Below are 14,540 nucleotides of genomic sequence, written 5' to 3'. Positions count from 1 at the left end.
AATTTGATGAAATTATTAGATGTATTCTTCACTCCTTTCTTCTATCCCATCAAAGAGACCTCCTACGAGCACTCCTGTGACAGATTTGCTTTTAAGAGGGAATTAATTTCCCTTAGATTTTATTCTACCCTCCCTACTGCTTCCACCCCCTGCCACATATCCCACATACATATTTACCTTTTAATTTTTTTCCTGTTTCTTTTAGAAGAAGCATTCTTCTTTCTCTTGTGCCCACTGTTTTAATTGGTGATGTTAATGCTGTTTTAGGGCACTTTAGAATAGGTAATGTTTCACTTGATTATTGGTTTATGTAGCTGACTCTTTCACATTCCATCCACAAAGCCATACACAAATGCCTCTAGTAGAGAGTTGCTGGGAAAATTTAATTCCTTCCAGGGAATTAAACCAATTTGCTTTAGTTCAGCCTGGTTGCATTTTTTTGCATAAAATGAGAAGAACGGAGAGAGCAAGAGGAGAGAGGGAGAGCAAAGAAGAGAGAGAAAATGGTTTTAAAATTAAAGCTAAACTTGTGATCAATTTCTATATACTGTCTTGATGCTAAAACTACTACCCAAATAATCTTTTTTAAAAATTGAATTTATTAGGGTTATATTGGTTCTCAAAACCATATAGGTTTCAAGTGTACAACTCAATAAAACATCATCTTCACACTATATCGTGCACCCATCTCCCCAAGCAAAGTCTCTTTCTGTCCCCATTCCCCCCTTTTGCCCACCTCCATCTTCCCCCACCACCCCTTTTCTCTCTGGCTATCACCATGCTGTTGTCTGTGTCTATATACATGTCTTTTTATTTAATCCCTTCTCATTATTGGAATTTTTTCCAATATTTCTGCTTGTGTCATTTTGGGTGACTTCACCATTGACCTTGGAAGCTCAATATCTGTTGAGCCTCTTCATTGTGGTACCAGGTGCCAGCTTTTGCCATGGGATACACACAGCTTCATCCTTAGGCCGTTATGAATAACGAAAGTGTTAAGTAGACAAAAACACTGGTACACATATAAAAAGGGGTAATGGAAAGCACATTTCAAAAGAGCCTTGACCAGTGCTCTTTCAATATGTGTTAAACTTTTCAAAAAGAAGCATGCCATTCTATGGTTACAGCAGGTTTTTTTTGGATTCATTCCTCTTGGCAGGGTCATTTGTGTCATGTTGGCATAATTCCCCACTTTATTGACCCATCCAAACCAAAAGAAAGTGAACATTGTGCTGAGGAAACTAGTTACCAGGAATTACCTGATTAATATTCATGCTCACTGTGTGAGACATAGGCAGAGTGAAAAATGTGGGGCAGAGCCCAGCAGCACATAAACATGGCTCTTCAACAAAAGAGTTCAAGCAGGTAAGCCAGGGGGGAGGGAAAGAAGACAGGAGTCCTGCCGGAAACCACATCCCTAGGAGCCCCAATCATGTTCCCCTTTCCTCAATCCTGTGGCACACACACACATACACACATGCTGTATGCATACAGACCTAGGCATATGTGTACATATGTTAATATTATTGTTATATTCTTGTGCTTGACTACACTGAATAATGTTGTACATATAGATCCCATCATGTGCCCCATACCAGTCCCTGCTTCATTTCTCTTGCCTTCCCCAACTTTGGAGTTTGATGCTTTATCACTAACACTCAGAACCACCCAGTTTTTATACTAGTCTCAATCAGAGACAGGTAACATGTAAGTTGCCTCTTTCCCACAACTGGTAAGGCCAAGGCATAATCACCCTGTGAGTACCCACATCTGACCTTTTAGGCCTGGCGTTTGGGCTTCTGCCTTAACCTCTCGGCTAACCTGGGATCTGGTACAACATTCCTGTTGTCTACCCTGTCCCATTCTTGACGCCATGGACTTCAGGCCTTAGGACTGGGCTTCTACTTTGCTTCCCGCCACCTTGCCCTGTTGTGACCCATTTTCAGGAATGAATAGCCCATATCATCTTTGCCTCCAGCCTGATGATCAGGCTTGAGGCATGTGTGGATGCTCCTTGCCCCACCCCTCACCCTCATCATGCCACATAACCTTGCACCCTTTTTGCATGGCTCTTGGATACCACTTGTCCTGAATGTATGGTATTCTCCTATCAGAGTGGTGGTTCCATTGCCTCTTCTTAGAAATCAGGGCATTAAATCTAAGTCTGGATTCAGGCTGAGCTCACCATGACCTCAGGACATTCTTTCTTGCTTGTCTTGCTCCTCTTTTCAATCGAACTCTGTTCCAATCTGGCAGGACCATTGAATTGTGCACACAAATCCTAGATATATGAGCCAGAAGAAGAAAACTTAAAACAAGCAAACTAATATACGCCATGTGAGATTAGTTTAAAATGAATAGACTTGGAGTAGAGAAAGAGTAGAATTTAACCCAGTTTTATATGTGTACCAGTGTTTGTTTTGTCTACTTAACACTTTCGTTACTCATAACGGCCTAAGGATGGAGCTGTGTGTACCCCATGGCAAGAGCTGGGAGGGAGTGCAACACAGCGCTTAAGACCGTGGGCTCTGGAGCCAAACCGCCTGATTCCAGCCTTGGCTCTGCCCTTTACAACGAGCACCTCTTGAACTCTGTGCTTTAGTTGCCTTATGGGTAAAGCAGAGACAATAACATCAGCCACATAGCATTCTTGTGAGGATTAGATGAGTAAATGCACGCATGTCCTTAAGGATGGTGCCTGGTACCTAGAAGTCCTGCATATATGTTAGGAGATTTGAAATGAGCTTTCCATTACCCCTCTTCCCTGTTCCCTTTCTCTCACTCCTCCATTCATTCCCTTTTGACCACTCTAGGTCCTGAGGATATGGAGATAAATAAGACTCTGTCTTTACCTATAGTGAACTTCACTCAAGGCAGGGTTAGCCGCTGCTTACAGAGTAACAAAAAAAATTTAAAAACACAGAGACCTATGAAGTTTATTCTATATCTGATTGCCATGTGGTCTTAGCTTTTGCAACTTAAAGAATCAAACAGTTGAACTCTACCACTTGTTGCTATAGGGTTTGGGGCAAGTCACTTAATCTCTTTGAGTCTCAGTTTCCTCAACTAGAAAAAGGGGATACTATTATCTACCTCAAACCATTAATATGAAGTTAGAAATGATGTTTGAAAATATAAATATGTTATGCCTTGCACACAGTGTATGTCTGACAAAGGGCAGCTATTGTCATTATCGAATTTGTTCCTTTATTCTTCAACTTACAGGAATAAAAACCAAATAGCCTACATTAATAAGCAAAGAGTCATGCCGTTAGTGTCTGAACTAAAAAAAAATCTACTTTTATATGTTATGGGTAAGTAAATGTAATACAGAGAACAGATGACTGTATTCATTCATCACAACAAGTAAAAATCCTTCTATTTTCTTTAAATGCTCAGATTAAATGATGAGAATCTGTAATTATTTGTTTCTCAGCCAATATTATGGTCTATTGAGAGAGAAGCCATATCCAGAAAACCCATAAAGTTTACATATAGGTTGCTGGCCCAGCTGAGATGTAAAAGCTGTGGTGTGAACAGAGGAACTCCTAAAGTTAATTATTTGTTGGAGCCATGGTTGACTAGCACAGCCCCGCCACTGTGGAAATGAAGCACGAACCCCTGGAGCCAGGCCCAAAGCGGTGAAGACCTGATGGGTCCTGGCTTTGTGCTCCAGCATGTGGCTTAGCCCAGCCAGCCGAGCCCGGGGCAGAACTCTTAGCAAAGGCATCTGGGAAACTGTTTTTCTGAAATCTTCAAGAAGACAGGAGCCCTCCTCGCTCTGTTGGGATAGTCATTGTTCAGCAGGTATTCTCCATGGCCCACCCCCGCACCCCAGAATCGGAGGGTCAGTCCCAATGTCACTGCCAAATCACATATTCACTTTGGGGGCCCGGCACATCCTAGCACTTGGTCTTCACTCATTTTGTTCTGGCCTTTTAAGTCTTGTGCACTGTTCACACATTCTCTGGCGTTCTAGAGCAGCTGTGGTCTCTCGGTTGCTGAATGCCTTGTAAAGGGGACTTACTGCTTCAAGTGATATTCCTGGCTCCTGCATTCTGTTTAACAAATATCTGTTGAGCCTCTTCATTGTGTGTACCAGGCACCAGGGATGGGGCAGTGAACCGACACACAGCTGCCCTGTGGTTAAGGATCTTCCCTTTCCCACCAAGAGAAGAGCGTCGGTAAACAAGTAAGATAATCAGATAGTTACCTCTCTCTGAATTCATTGCTATCAGTGCTATAAAGACAATTTTAAAGGTATGTTAATCAGAAGTGACTGATTACTGAGGCAGGGATAGGTCTTAAGACGTTTGAATTCCTTACATTGCTAAGTACATATAAGGCCTCTGGAATCATTTTTGTTTGGAAAAGTGTGATAAGCCATTGCATGGAGGAGAAAGGACCGGAATGTACAGGCATGCCTAGGCGTTGGCGTTCAGGTGATCTGTCTTTCATTAGCTCCTACTATTTACTCCCTGTCAGCATTCCTGGCTAGGTGTGGCCTGAGGAAAACTGCAGAATCTCTGTTTTTCCCCAGTCCTCTTTTTCTCCTCTTACTTTCTCTCTGAAGGTAGTGGGGTGCCTTATCAGTGCTGGAAGGGTGATTCTTTGAAACCACTGTCGCTGGAACTTGGGGAGTGTCCATGGACTGTTTTAAGCTGTGCAGAAGGAAGGACCAGCACATCCCACCACTTCCTTATATGTATGTTTCCAGAGTAAACGGAACCCAAAGCAACATGTGACAGTGGCATTCCAAGTCCCCTTCCTCTTTGGACACTCATGTCAAGGATAGTTGGAGAGAAGGCGGAAGCAGCTGGTGGAGTTTTGCATGGGACCTTTCCTGTGGCGGGAAACTGGCTGTGTTTGGCATTTGTCTGCCTGGCTTATAGACCCCAGCTGTGTTTGGACGCCGGCTACGTATGCCAAGAGACAAATGACAGAACAAAAGGATCACATTCCAGTAGAGAAGGCCCACCACAAATGCAAGGGAGTTTATCTTCCAGACACATCCCATTCTTCCTGACAAATCTGAACCCCCAAATATTTCAGCTATGGATTACAAACTGGTGGCAAGTCTTCTGGCTTTCTGCCCAGTGCCTAGTGTTCTCAGTTATTGTAGCTAGACTGGGTGGCATACATTCTTTCTCTTCCCCGTATCCCACCCCAACACTCTTGCTGTTCCTCCCTCCCCTTCTGTTTTCTGCTGCCTACAGCGCTCACAGCACCTCTGTGCTATCGCTGCCCAGATCTGAGCGGGCTGTGCTAGAGCAGCCAGGAAGTCTGAGGACTCTGCCCATCGAAAACTTGGTTTTGGTTGGTAGTCCCTCCTTTGGCTCTTCAGATTCTGTAGACAAAGAGACTCAATGTATCCCTGGAGAGATCAATAGCCGTTTAACAGGTGCCGAGGAAATAGCCAGGGAGTCCTAGCCGCTGTGGGTGGCCAGTGGTCACAGGGGAGAGTGGAAGCTGAGGGTCCCATATGGCTCATCAAGCTAGGCCTAGCTAGTCACTGCACTGATAATCCTTGGGGTGTACTGGTATTGTAGAGTTAGCAGTATAGGTAGAAGGGCAGGAGGTAGAAAGGATGAGAATGGTTCTGGTAAGCTGGCCTGGCTGCCTCTATCCCCTGACTTGCATACCAATGAAAAGCTGGCCGGCTTGTACATATTTCTCCACGTGGACCTGCCAGAGCCTCCTTCAGTTCAAGCTCCGTGTCTACAGAAGACCCTGCAAAAGATCCAAAATAGGTTACCCAAGACGAGTACATTACTCAGCTGTATCACAAATGTGGTTACTAGGTTAACTAGCTGTTTACCCAGCATGTGCCTTAGGGAAAGGACCACAGGCTTTTTCTTTTTCTCCTTCAGTAATTTCCCCCCTAAGTACTAAATGAATTCATGTTTATTCCAAAAAATAATTTGATAAAGTTAACAAAATTCAAGGTACAATACAAAAAAAAAATCAGTGAAAATTCCTGACTCAAGCTCTCCCAAATCATTACTGTTGGTATTTTGGTGAACGTCTTCCTAGTTTTTGCACTTCCTGTGTGTGTTGTATACACAGATATGCATGCACACATTGGCTGTGTGTAAGAATTCATTTAGCCAAACCTCTTTTGCTTGATGTTTCTTCCTAATTTTTCCATTATCATAAATAAGCATGATGTGAAAATTTTTAATAGAAGTTTTGGTGAATTTATTTGATTAGGGTAAATTCTTTGACATGATTTCTGAGTCCAGCTATATATATATATATCCACATATTAATGTATTACTCACTTTTTTAAAAGTTGTAATTTATACTCCTCCTAAAAATGCAAGAGGATGCCCACTTCCCACCACTTTTGTCAAAACTAGATATTATAATTAAGTTTGTCATTTTGATTGATGTAAAATGGAATCTTGTTTTTTGTTTGTTTGTTTGTTTGTTTATTTATTTATTTATTTATTTATTTATTTTACTTATTTTTGGGATTTATATGAAGAGACTTGAGTTTATCATACTTCCCAGTTAATGGCTCACTTTCACCATTGGCCTAGGCCAGGCTGTTCTCTTGCTTATGTATCTGTCTGTCTGTCTGTCTATCTATCTATCCTTTTTGTTCCCATGACCTATTTCCACTTTACTTCGCACCAGCTTCCCACTTGAGTAACTATTCTAATTCAATTTAATGTGTATTTCATGTATGTGTGCTCTTATTGCTTTGTAAGCATGTGTCTTAAATATTCACAAGCATTACCAGATTGAGATTTAATTCTTTTTATTTTTTTATTTTAAAAACTTTATTTTTGTTGACCAGTTTTGGGTTCACAGTAAAATTTAATGCAAAGTACAGAGATTTCCTATAGTCCTTCTGTCCCCGACAAATGCATCCCCCACCAGAATGGTACATTTATTACAATTAGTGAACCATGCTTTCACTTTTACCCTCTCTCAGCACTCTTTCTGGGATGCATATGTGTTGTCATGTGTATGTCTAATCCACGGCACCTAGTTGCCACTCTCCTGTTTAATTTGCTTTTCTCTGGCTCTTCATGAGACTAGAGATTTTTTCATGTGTCTACATTTTTTTCTACTATAAATTTCCTTAAGTCCATGGGGGTTTTCAGAACATGTGGAGACCGGACATCCCTGTTGCAGGGGACAAAAGCGTCAGTTGGTACAGGGAGGCAGGTGATGGGCAGAGACCCAGCCTGATAGGGGACAGAAGACTGGAGTAAAAGGATCCAAAATGATGACTACTCAGATGAGCTTCTCCTTTTAAATAGGCCTGGCATTTGAGCTTCTTAGGCAAGTAGCCTTGGCCTCATGTGGGTCTGCGATAGTTGGAGGGGAGGGTAGTCTGCCCAGCATCTGGGCTTCTCCGGGAGCTTCACCAAGCTTGCTTGATGTTTGTAGAGATTGCCAGGAAAGAGCTGTAGAGTGGAAGGCCTCTGCTGGAATAATCCACGAGGGCTCTGTCACTTCCTTTCACTCCCTTTGGAAGTCAGCCTGCCTCTCCCGTAGTCTTTTATGCTCTTTCCTCTTCTGTCTGCGTTGCACTTTAATATGCTCCCTTTATAATTCCTCTGCTCTGACACCAGTGGAAACAAATGTGCTGGATTTCCTGGAATATGCCACTCATATGATCACATATAACATTTTCTGTTTTCTCAAACATGCCATCTCATCGTATCCCTGCGAACAAGGTACAACAAATACAGTTGACTCTTGCAAAACAAGGGCTTGAAATGAGCAGGTCCACTTATACACAGATTTTTTTTTCAATGAATATACAGTTGGCCCTCCATATCCCTGGGTTTTGCATCCACAGATTCAACCAATCATGAATTGAGAATAGTATTTTCGATCTGCAATTAGGAATCCAATGATGCAGAAGGCCGACTTTATCCATTGATCTTCACAATTTTATATAGGAGACTTGAGCATCCTCAGAGTTAGATATCTCTGGGGATCCTAGAACCAGTCCCTTGTGGATACAAAGGGATTCCTTAAGTTTGGGGGGAGTCAAAACTTATACACAGACTTTTTACTGCATGGGGGTTGGTACCCTAACCTCCGTATGGCTCAAGGGTCAACTGTATTACTATTCCCACTTTGCAGATTAGGAAAGCAAGGAACAGTGAAGTTGAGTTGAAGATAGAAACATTTTCCATCCAACAAGAGCTTCTTATTGGAAATTGACCCGCTAAAACTTGGCAAGGGCTTCCTGGTCATTGGTGAGGTGGGAAGGAAAGTAAGCCATTGCCACAAAATGGGTCAAGAACAGAATGAAGGCATCTGTGTCTGGCATATCTGCCTGTGCCTGGAATTTGGGCTGTTTCTGTGGAGTTGGGAGTGAATACTTCTTGGCGCTTTGGAAATCTGAACTGCAGCCTCAACTGATGCCTGAAAGGGGCTGCTGATCAAGTGTGCGAGTTCCCTGGTAGTGGCTGAGCAACTTGCCCGGGAGAGTGTGGAAGAGGTGTGGAACCCAGGCTCCTTTTCCTGAGGGGCAGTCCCGACCATGCAGAGCTCTCTGTGTCTACTGCCTGGGTCTGGGTAGGCTTCCTGGAGCATCAGCGGCCTCTAGGAAGTGCTTGTTTTATTTATTTATTTATTTATTTATTTATTTATTTATTTATTTATTTACTAGAGGCCCAGTGCATGATTTAATCATGCACCTGGTGCACCAGCGGGCTGTCCGCCGGTGCCCCAGGCCTTCCGAAAGCCTCCGGCGCTGCGGAGGCTTTCGAAAGGCCTTGCGCCGGAGCAGACAGGCGGCCAGGTCCCCCGCTTTGGCCTTTGATCGCGGGGGACCTGTCCGGCTGGCTGTCCGCAGGCGCCCCAGGCCTTCCGAAAGCCTCCGGCGCTGCGGAGGCTTTCGAAAGGCCTTGCGCCGGAGCAGACAGGCGGCCAGGTCCCCCGCTTTGGCCTTTGATCGCGGGGGACCTGTCCGGCTGGCTGTCCGCAGGCGCCCCAGGCCTTCCGAAAGCCTCCGGCGCTGCGGAGGCTTTCGAAAGGCCTTGCGCCGGAGCAGACAGGCGGCCAGGTCCCCCGCTTTGGCCTTTGATCGCGGGGGACCTGTCCGGCTGGCTGTCCGCAGGCGCCCCAGGCCTTCCGAAAGCCTCCGGCGCTGCGGAGGCTTTCGAAAGGCCTTGCGCCGGAGCAGACAGGCGGCCAGGTCCCCCGCTTTGGCCTTTGATCGCGGGGGACCTGTCCGGCTGGCTGTCCGCAGGCACCCCAGGCCTTCCGAAAGCCTCCGGCAGCCATGGTACAGACGCTGAGCTCCCGGCGCCAGAGGCGCCGCGAGCTCAGCGTCCTTCTGGCCCAATCAGCTACCCCGGCCACCCTGAGTCCCGCCCCCTGCGCCTCCTGCTGGCCCAATCGTGGGCGTAGCGGAGTGATGGTAATTTACATATTACCATTTTATTATGTAGGATTATTTTTTTTAAAGTTTTTTTTAAAATGTATTTTATTGATTTTTTACAGAGAGGAAGGGAGAGGGATAGAGAGTTAGAAACATCGATGAGAGAGAAACACCGATCAGCTGCCTCCTGTACACCCCCTACTGGGGATGTGCCCGCAATCAAGGTACATGCCCTTGACTGGAATCGAACCTGGGACCTTTCAGTCCACAGGCCGACGCTCTATCCACTGAGCCAAACTGGTTTCGGCAGGAAGTGCTTGTTTTAGCATTTCCCTGGTAAGGCTGCATTTTATTCTTAGAGAAGCACAGGCTAAACAATTTTTAAAGCAATCTTCTATCTCAGAATTATCAAGTACAAAAAGCGTTTCTTATTTTGAGAGTAGGATTTCAATATGTAGTTGCCCCCCAAAAGTAATGTGTTCCTTTTCATTTGAAACACATTGCTCAGCAAGCCAATACATGTCGTGTTAGGCTCCAGCAGAGTCAGGGGCTTCCCCAAAGAAATGATCGACTGCATGCAAGATAAGAAGATAGCTTTCCCTCATTCTTCCTCTTTGAATTTATTTGCCACAATTTTCACAGCGTATCACTCAAACCCTGGGTGATCTGAAATGTATCACAAAGAGGACTGATGGTGAAAAGTCAGGGAATGACCTTTTATTTTCCATAATAATCCCAATGTAATAAAAGTCACATATAAAATAAGTCTGCACGAAGAGATTATCTGCAGTAGCATATGTTCAGTTAGAAATTAGAAATCAATTGCAGAACACAGTGGGAGTATGTCATAAGAAATGACAGCTAAAAAAAAAAGGAAACTGACAGCGCAGCATAGTCCTGGGTAGAAATAAAAATTCCTTCTGCTGTTCTATCTGGCCATGGAACATGGCTTTTGTCTGATACGGAAAAAAAAGGGAAGGCCTGGCATCACATTTGGTTACTTTGTATGAATATAGCATCAGCATTTGTCATCATAAGCAGATCTGGGCTCCAGCACTTACCAGGTAAATTTTATAACCTCAAGTTTATCTGTCTTAAGGTATCATACTTTCAGACTATGACCTGATGGTTACAACTCATCATGTAGGCATTACTATATATAAGATAATTGATAGGATGAATTCCCGGTAGCCAAAAAAAAAAAAAAAAAAGCCATTAATTAATTCATTTAACATACATTTAATGAGTCCTGACTGTGCACCAGGCATCGATCCTGACACGGGGGTTAAGATGACTGAAACACGGCCCCTGTTTTGGAGGATATTACATTCCATTGAAGGGGATCGATCTGTAGCTGAGTAATTAGTACACTAGGATAAATAGAACAAGATAGGCATGTACAAAGGGCCGCAGGAACATAAAGGAAGGCGCGAGCAACTTTGTTTGGACAAGTTCAGCAAAGCTTCGCAGAAGTAGTGACAACTTAGGAGGCCTTCTGAAGTGTCAACCAGATTTAGGAGCTGGGTGAATCCTCTGTGGGGCATCCAAAACCTATGACAGGCACTTGGCATGCATAGGGTACCCAGTTTCATGGAATTGGCGAGCATAAGGGAGGCTGCAGAAGGCAGGTGTGAAGAGTTCCATAGGGCTCAGTTTGTGATGGGCCTGAGTGCATCCCTGAGTCTGTGGCCTCCATCCTGCTCACCCTTGGCCCCTGTTCTGATGGGCAATGCCAGGGGTAATATTAAAGATATTTAACACAGTATGGCACAAATCAGATCAGTCAGGAGGAGGGAGGACCTGAGGCCCTCTTCTGTCCTCAACCTCTCGGTTGCTGAAGCATGGTGCCTGCCAGGTTCCAGAGACGAAGCCAGAGTGTCATGGAGGGGACAGGACAGTGACCAATTACCAACCAAATTGAAAGTATTTGTACTATTTTAACAGCCAGCGCAGCTGAGTGTATGCACTGCCATCAGCCAGTCCATGAAGAGAGCTAGTTGTTCTTTCTCATCTCCGCTTCAGCCCCTGGACTAAGATGATCTCATCTCTCACAGATTTCTTATTCACCCTCTCCTCTCCCCACTGCCGAGCAAACTGTCTAGAAAGCAAAAACGGTCACTTCCACTGCCCAGATTAAAACTCTTACAGGATGAAGTTCAAGGTCCTTACCCAGTCCTGCCCACGTTTGTGATCTGTCCCCTGTTGTCTTTTTAGCCTCAATTCCCATCATCCCCTGGGGCACATACTCCCTGAGCAGTTTGCACAGTACCTCCAGTGTGCTCAAGTGAGAGGTGATTTCATTGTTTCCTCTGTAGGCATCAGGTAATTGGCTTACCTGCGGCTCTGGGAAGGCCCCACAGGCTTGCGCAGCATCTTGCACAGAGTAGGTGCTTCTGAGTATTGATAGGTCAACCTGGCGGCCCTTCTTAGATGTGAGGTTGGGCTTCTTTGGTTTATTTGTTTAGGTAAATACTTTGTATCAACTCCTGAGTCAGTGAGACAGAGGCATGAACAGTGTTAGACACTTCAGACAATGACTATGGCCCGGGATTGAAGGGTAGTTGAATAAATAAATGACAGTCAGATTTCATGTGTATTGAGGGTAGTAGAATTTGTTACTGGGATCTTTGCATCCATGTCTTTAGTTATAATGTAGTGTTAGTAGTTATCCTAATATGAAAAGAATTCTTGTGTACCACTTGTAAAGTACCAATGAGATGTTAAATGTAAATTTACTCTCCAGAGATGTTTGTAGAGCACCAAACAGTGGTGAGGAGTTAGCCAAATAGAAATGGGCTCTGCCCTCATAAAGCTTATGGTCTCATGAAACCAGATAATAAGTAAATGTTCCTCTGTTTCTGCTTCCTACCTGCCATCGGTATCTCTCATCTGGACCACAGCATTGCCTCCACATTCGTCTCCCTTCATGTAAGCCCTTAAACCCTCTCTTCATGGCAACCAGAGAGAGCCTTCAAAAATCTAAATCGGTGCTTGTGTCTATCCTACTTAAGCCCGTTCATGACTTCACATTGCAATTAGGATAAAATCCTAATTTCTTTACATGGTCTCCAAGGTCAAGTTTGATAGGGCCTCTGCCTTACCTCCAGTAATGAGTCAGGCCACCCTGTCCTGCTCTGCCCCACCCCCACCCCAGCAGCTCCAGCTCCAGCCAGGAGGTCAGCCTTCGGTTCCTTGAACACCCAAGCTCCTTCCCTTCTCAGTACCTCTGTCTTGTTCTTTGCTCTGCCCATGCTGGCTACTTCTCATCCTTTAGATCCACCTAAAGCCAGTCCTTTCCATCCTCACCACTGTTACTCTTTATCAGAGTCCTGCTAGCATTTAACACAAATTGTCATTTTCTCTAACTTCATTGGGGAGAAAAATTGTCTGAGATTGTGCTTTCAGTTTAGAACAGAGAGGAGAGGACTGGGTCTTGAGATTTGCAATGTAGGTATCCTTTCTTCTGTTTCCAAACAGATACCTAATTAAATTACTGAAGTGAAATCCCCAAGTCACTTGCAATCCACTAAGGCATTCTTCCCACCAGTTTTGGTCAGATGGAATATGTCTGCAAAACAGGTTGTGTTCCATTGTGAAGCAAACATTTTGAAAATTAGAATGCATAACAAAAGCAAAGGCGGGGTTAGCCATACAGAGTTATGTCTGAATATACTCAGTCTAGAATAGGCCTCTCTAAGGTGAAGAGCAAGCCGAAAGAGTAATAAAAATTAAATGCTGGGAGAGGTGGAAATTTTGGAGTCTTAAAGGAACAATGCTGGTCTGGGAACAACATATAGTTAGAAACCTAAAGTGTAAGGAAAAAGCAGGTTCTGTGAATCCTCAGGGTGCACATTGAGAGCCGATGCTACTGGGGGTAACCAGAGACTGGGGGAGATCGAAGGAGTTGTGAGGGAGAGCAGAGGAAGGTGTGCTGAGGGATGGAGAGAGAGGAGATGGAAAGGGAGGGAAAAAGCCACATGGTTAAGCGATACTAGGTCCTTCAAGGGTCTAATCAAGGACTGGAGGACACGGCGTCCTTACTTAGCTGATTGTAGGTGACACCGGAGACAGAAGTGTCTCCAGCTGCGTGGCTTTCACTTTGCTGTGTGGCTGCAAAGGCAACATGACAGAGCGCCGTCTGACCTAGTTAGACAGTCCATCTTTGTCTAGAACATTATGGTTTCCTTCCCTGTGATTTCCATTTTTCAAAAGCTCCTGATTTCTTATTCCAATTTTTTTTTTCAGCAAAAATTTATTGGAAATGTAGTCCTGGCCAAGAGAAATAGTTGTGTTGTTTTTTTTTTTTTTTTTTTGGGGGGGGGGTGTCTCTTGGGGTGTACACATGTGCAGAGTGATTTAGGGATGAAGGAGCCAACATCCTCCTTATACTAAATTTCAAAACTTTTCCAGGAGAAACTGACCAGTCCTTTCTGCTATGGCTTGTTCACTGACTCTGCTGTTTGCCTGCAGCCTGCCACGAGTCCTGTGAGGCCTGCTGGGGTCCCGCGGAGAAACACTGCCTGGCCTGCAGGGACCCGCTCCACGTGCTGAGAGAGGGCGCCTGTGAGAGCAGCTGTGGCCCTGGGTTTTACAACAAGCAGGGCACCTGCAGTGGTAGGTACCAGACTTTGTGTCTTTCCCTCTTCCAGTGGTCCCACGTTTAATTCAAATCATAGCACCAATAACTAATGTTTCTTTTACTCAATGAATATGCAATATGCTGACATTGCTGGTGTTTTAGTAGTTTAGAAAACATGTGTTTTTTACTTGGGGGGGGGGAGGGAAATCTCCTTTAATGTCTCCCCCTCCCCCTCCGGGTGTTTAGCTTCTTCTGCAGATAAAGACAGTGAGGACTGGGCTGCTTGGTCCAGACCCACAGCTGTAGGTTCCGGAGCAGGGCTTCCTTTCTCCAAATCTCAGACGGTCTTCCAAATACACATGGAGACAAGGACACTTTCAGGCCAGCCAAGGGAAGACCTGCCTTTGTTTTTGGTGCCACTGACTTAGAACTAAAGCAGTTCTTACTTAGTCTACCTTTAATACCCACTGCACAACAATAAGCGTTAACCCGGCTTCCTGTGTCCTTGTGCCAGTCACTGTTCCAAGTATGTTATAAACACGCACCCCCTGAGAAGCAGGAAAGTACGGTGGGGAAAGCATGACCTTGGGCAAGTTACATAATCTATCC

The 14,540-nt window shown here is 44.7% G+C and overlaps 1 protein-coding gene across 2 annotated transcripts in view; it reads left to right on the top strand.

Annotated features, from left to right (window-relative positions):
- The window catches only part of FRAS1 (Fraser extracellular matrix complex subunit 1), a 439,997-nt gene that overhangs the window by 209,199 nt on the left and 216,258 nt on the right, over positions 1 to 14,540 (top strand). For both annotated transcript variants that reach the window (XM_079772302.1, XM_079772303.1), the window contains exon 15: positions 13,823 to 13,966. In XM_079772302.1, coding sequence (XP_079628428.1) covers positions 13,823 to 13,966 — 144 coding nt within the window. The remainder of the gene's footprint in view (positions 1 to 13,822; positions 13,967 to 14,540) is intronic.

This window comes from Cnephaeus nilssonii, assembly GCF_951640355.1.
Source record: "Cnephaeus nilssonii genome assembly, chromosome: 1".
NCBI lineage: Eukaryota > Metazoa > Chordata > Mammalia > Chiroptera > Vespertilionidae > Cnephaeus > Cnephaeus nilssonii.
Note: the sequence above shows the minus strand (reverse complement) of the source record. Positions and strands in the feature narration are given on the sequence as shown.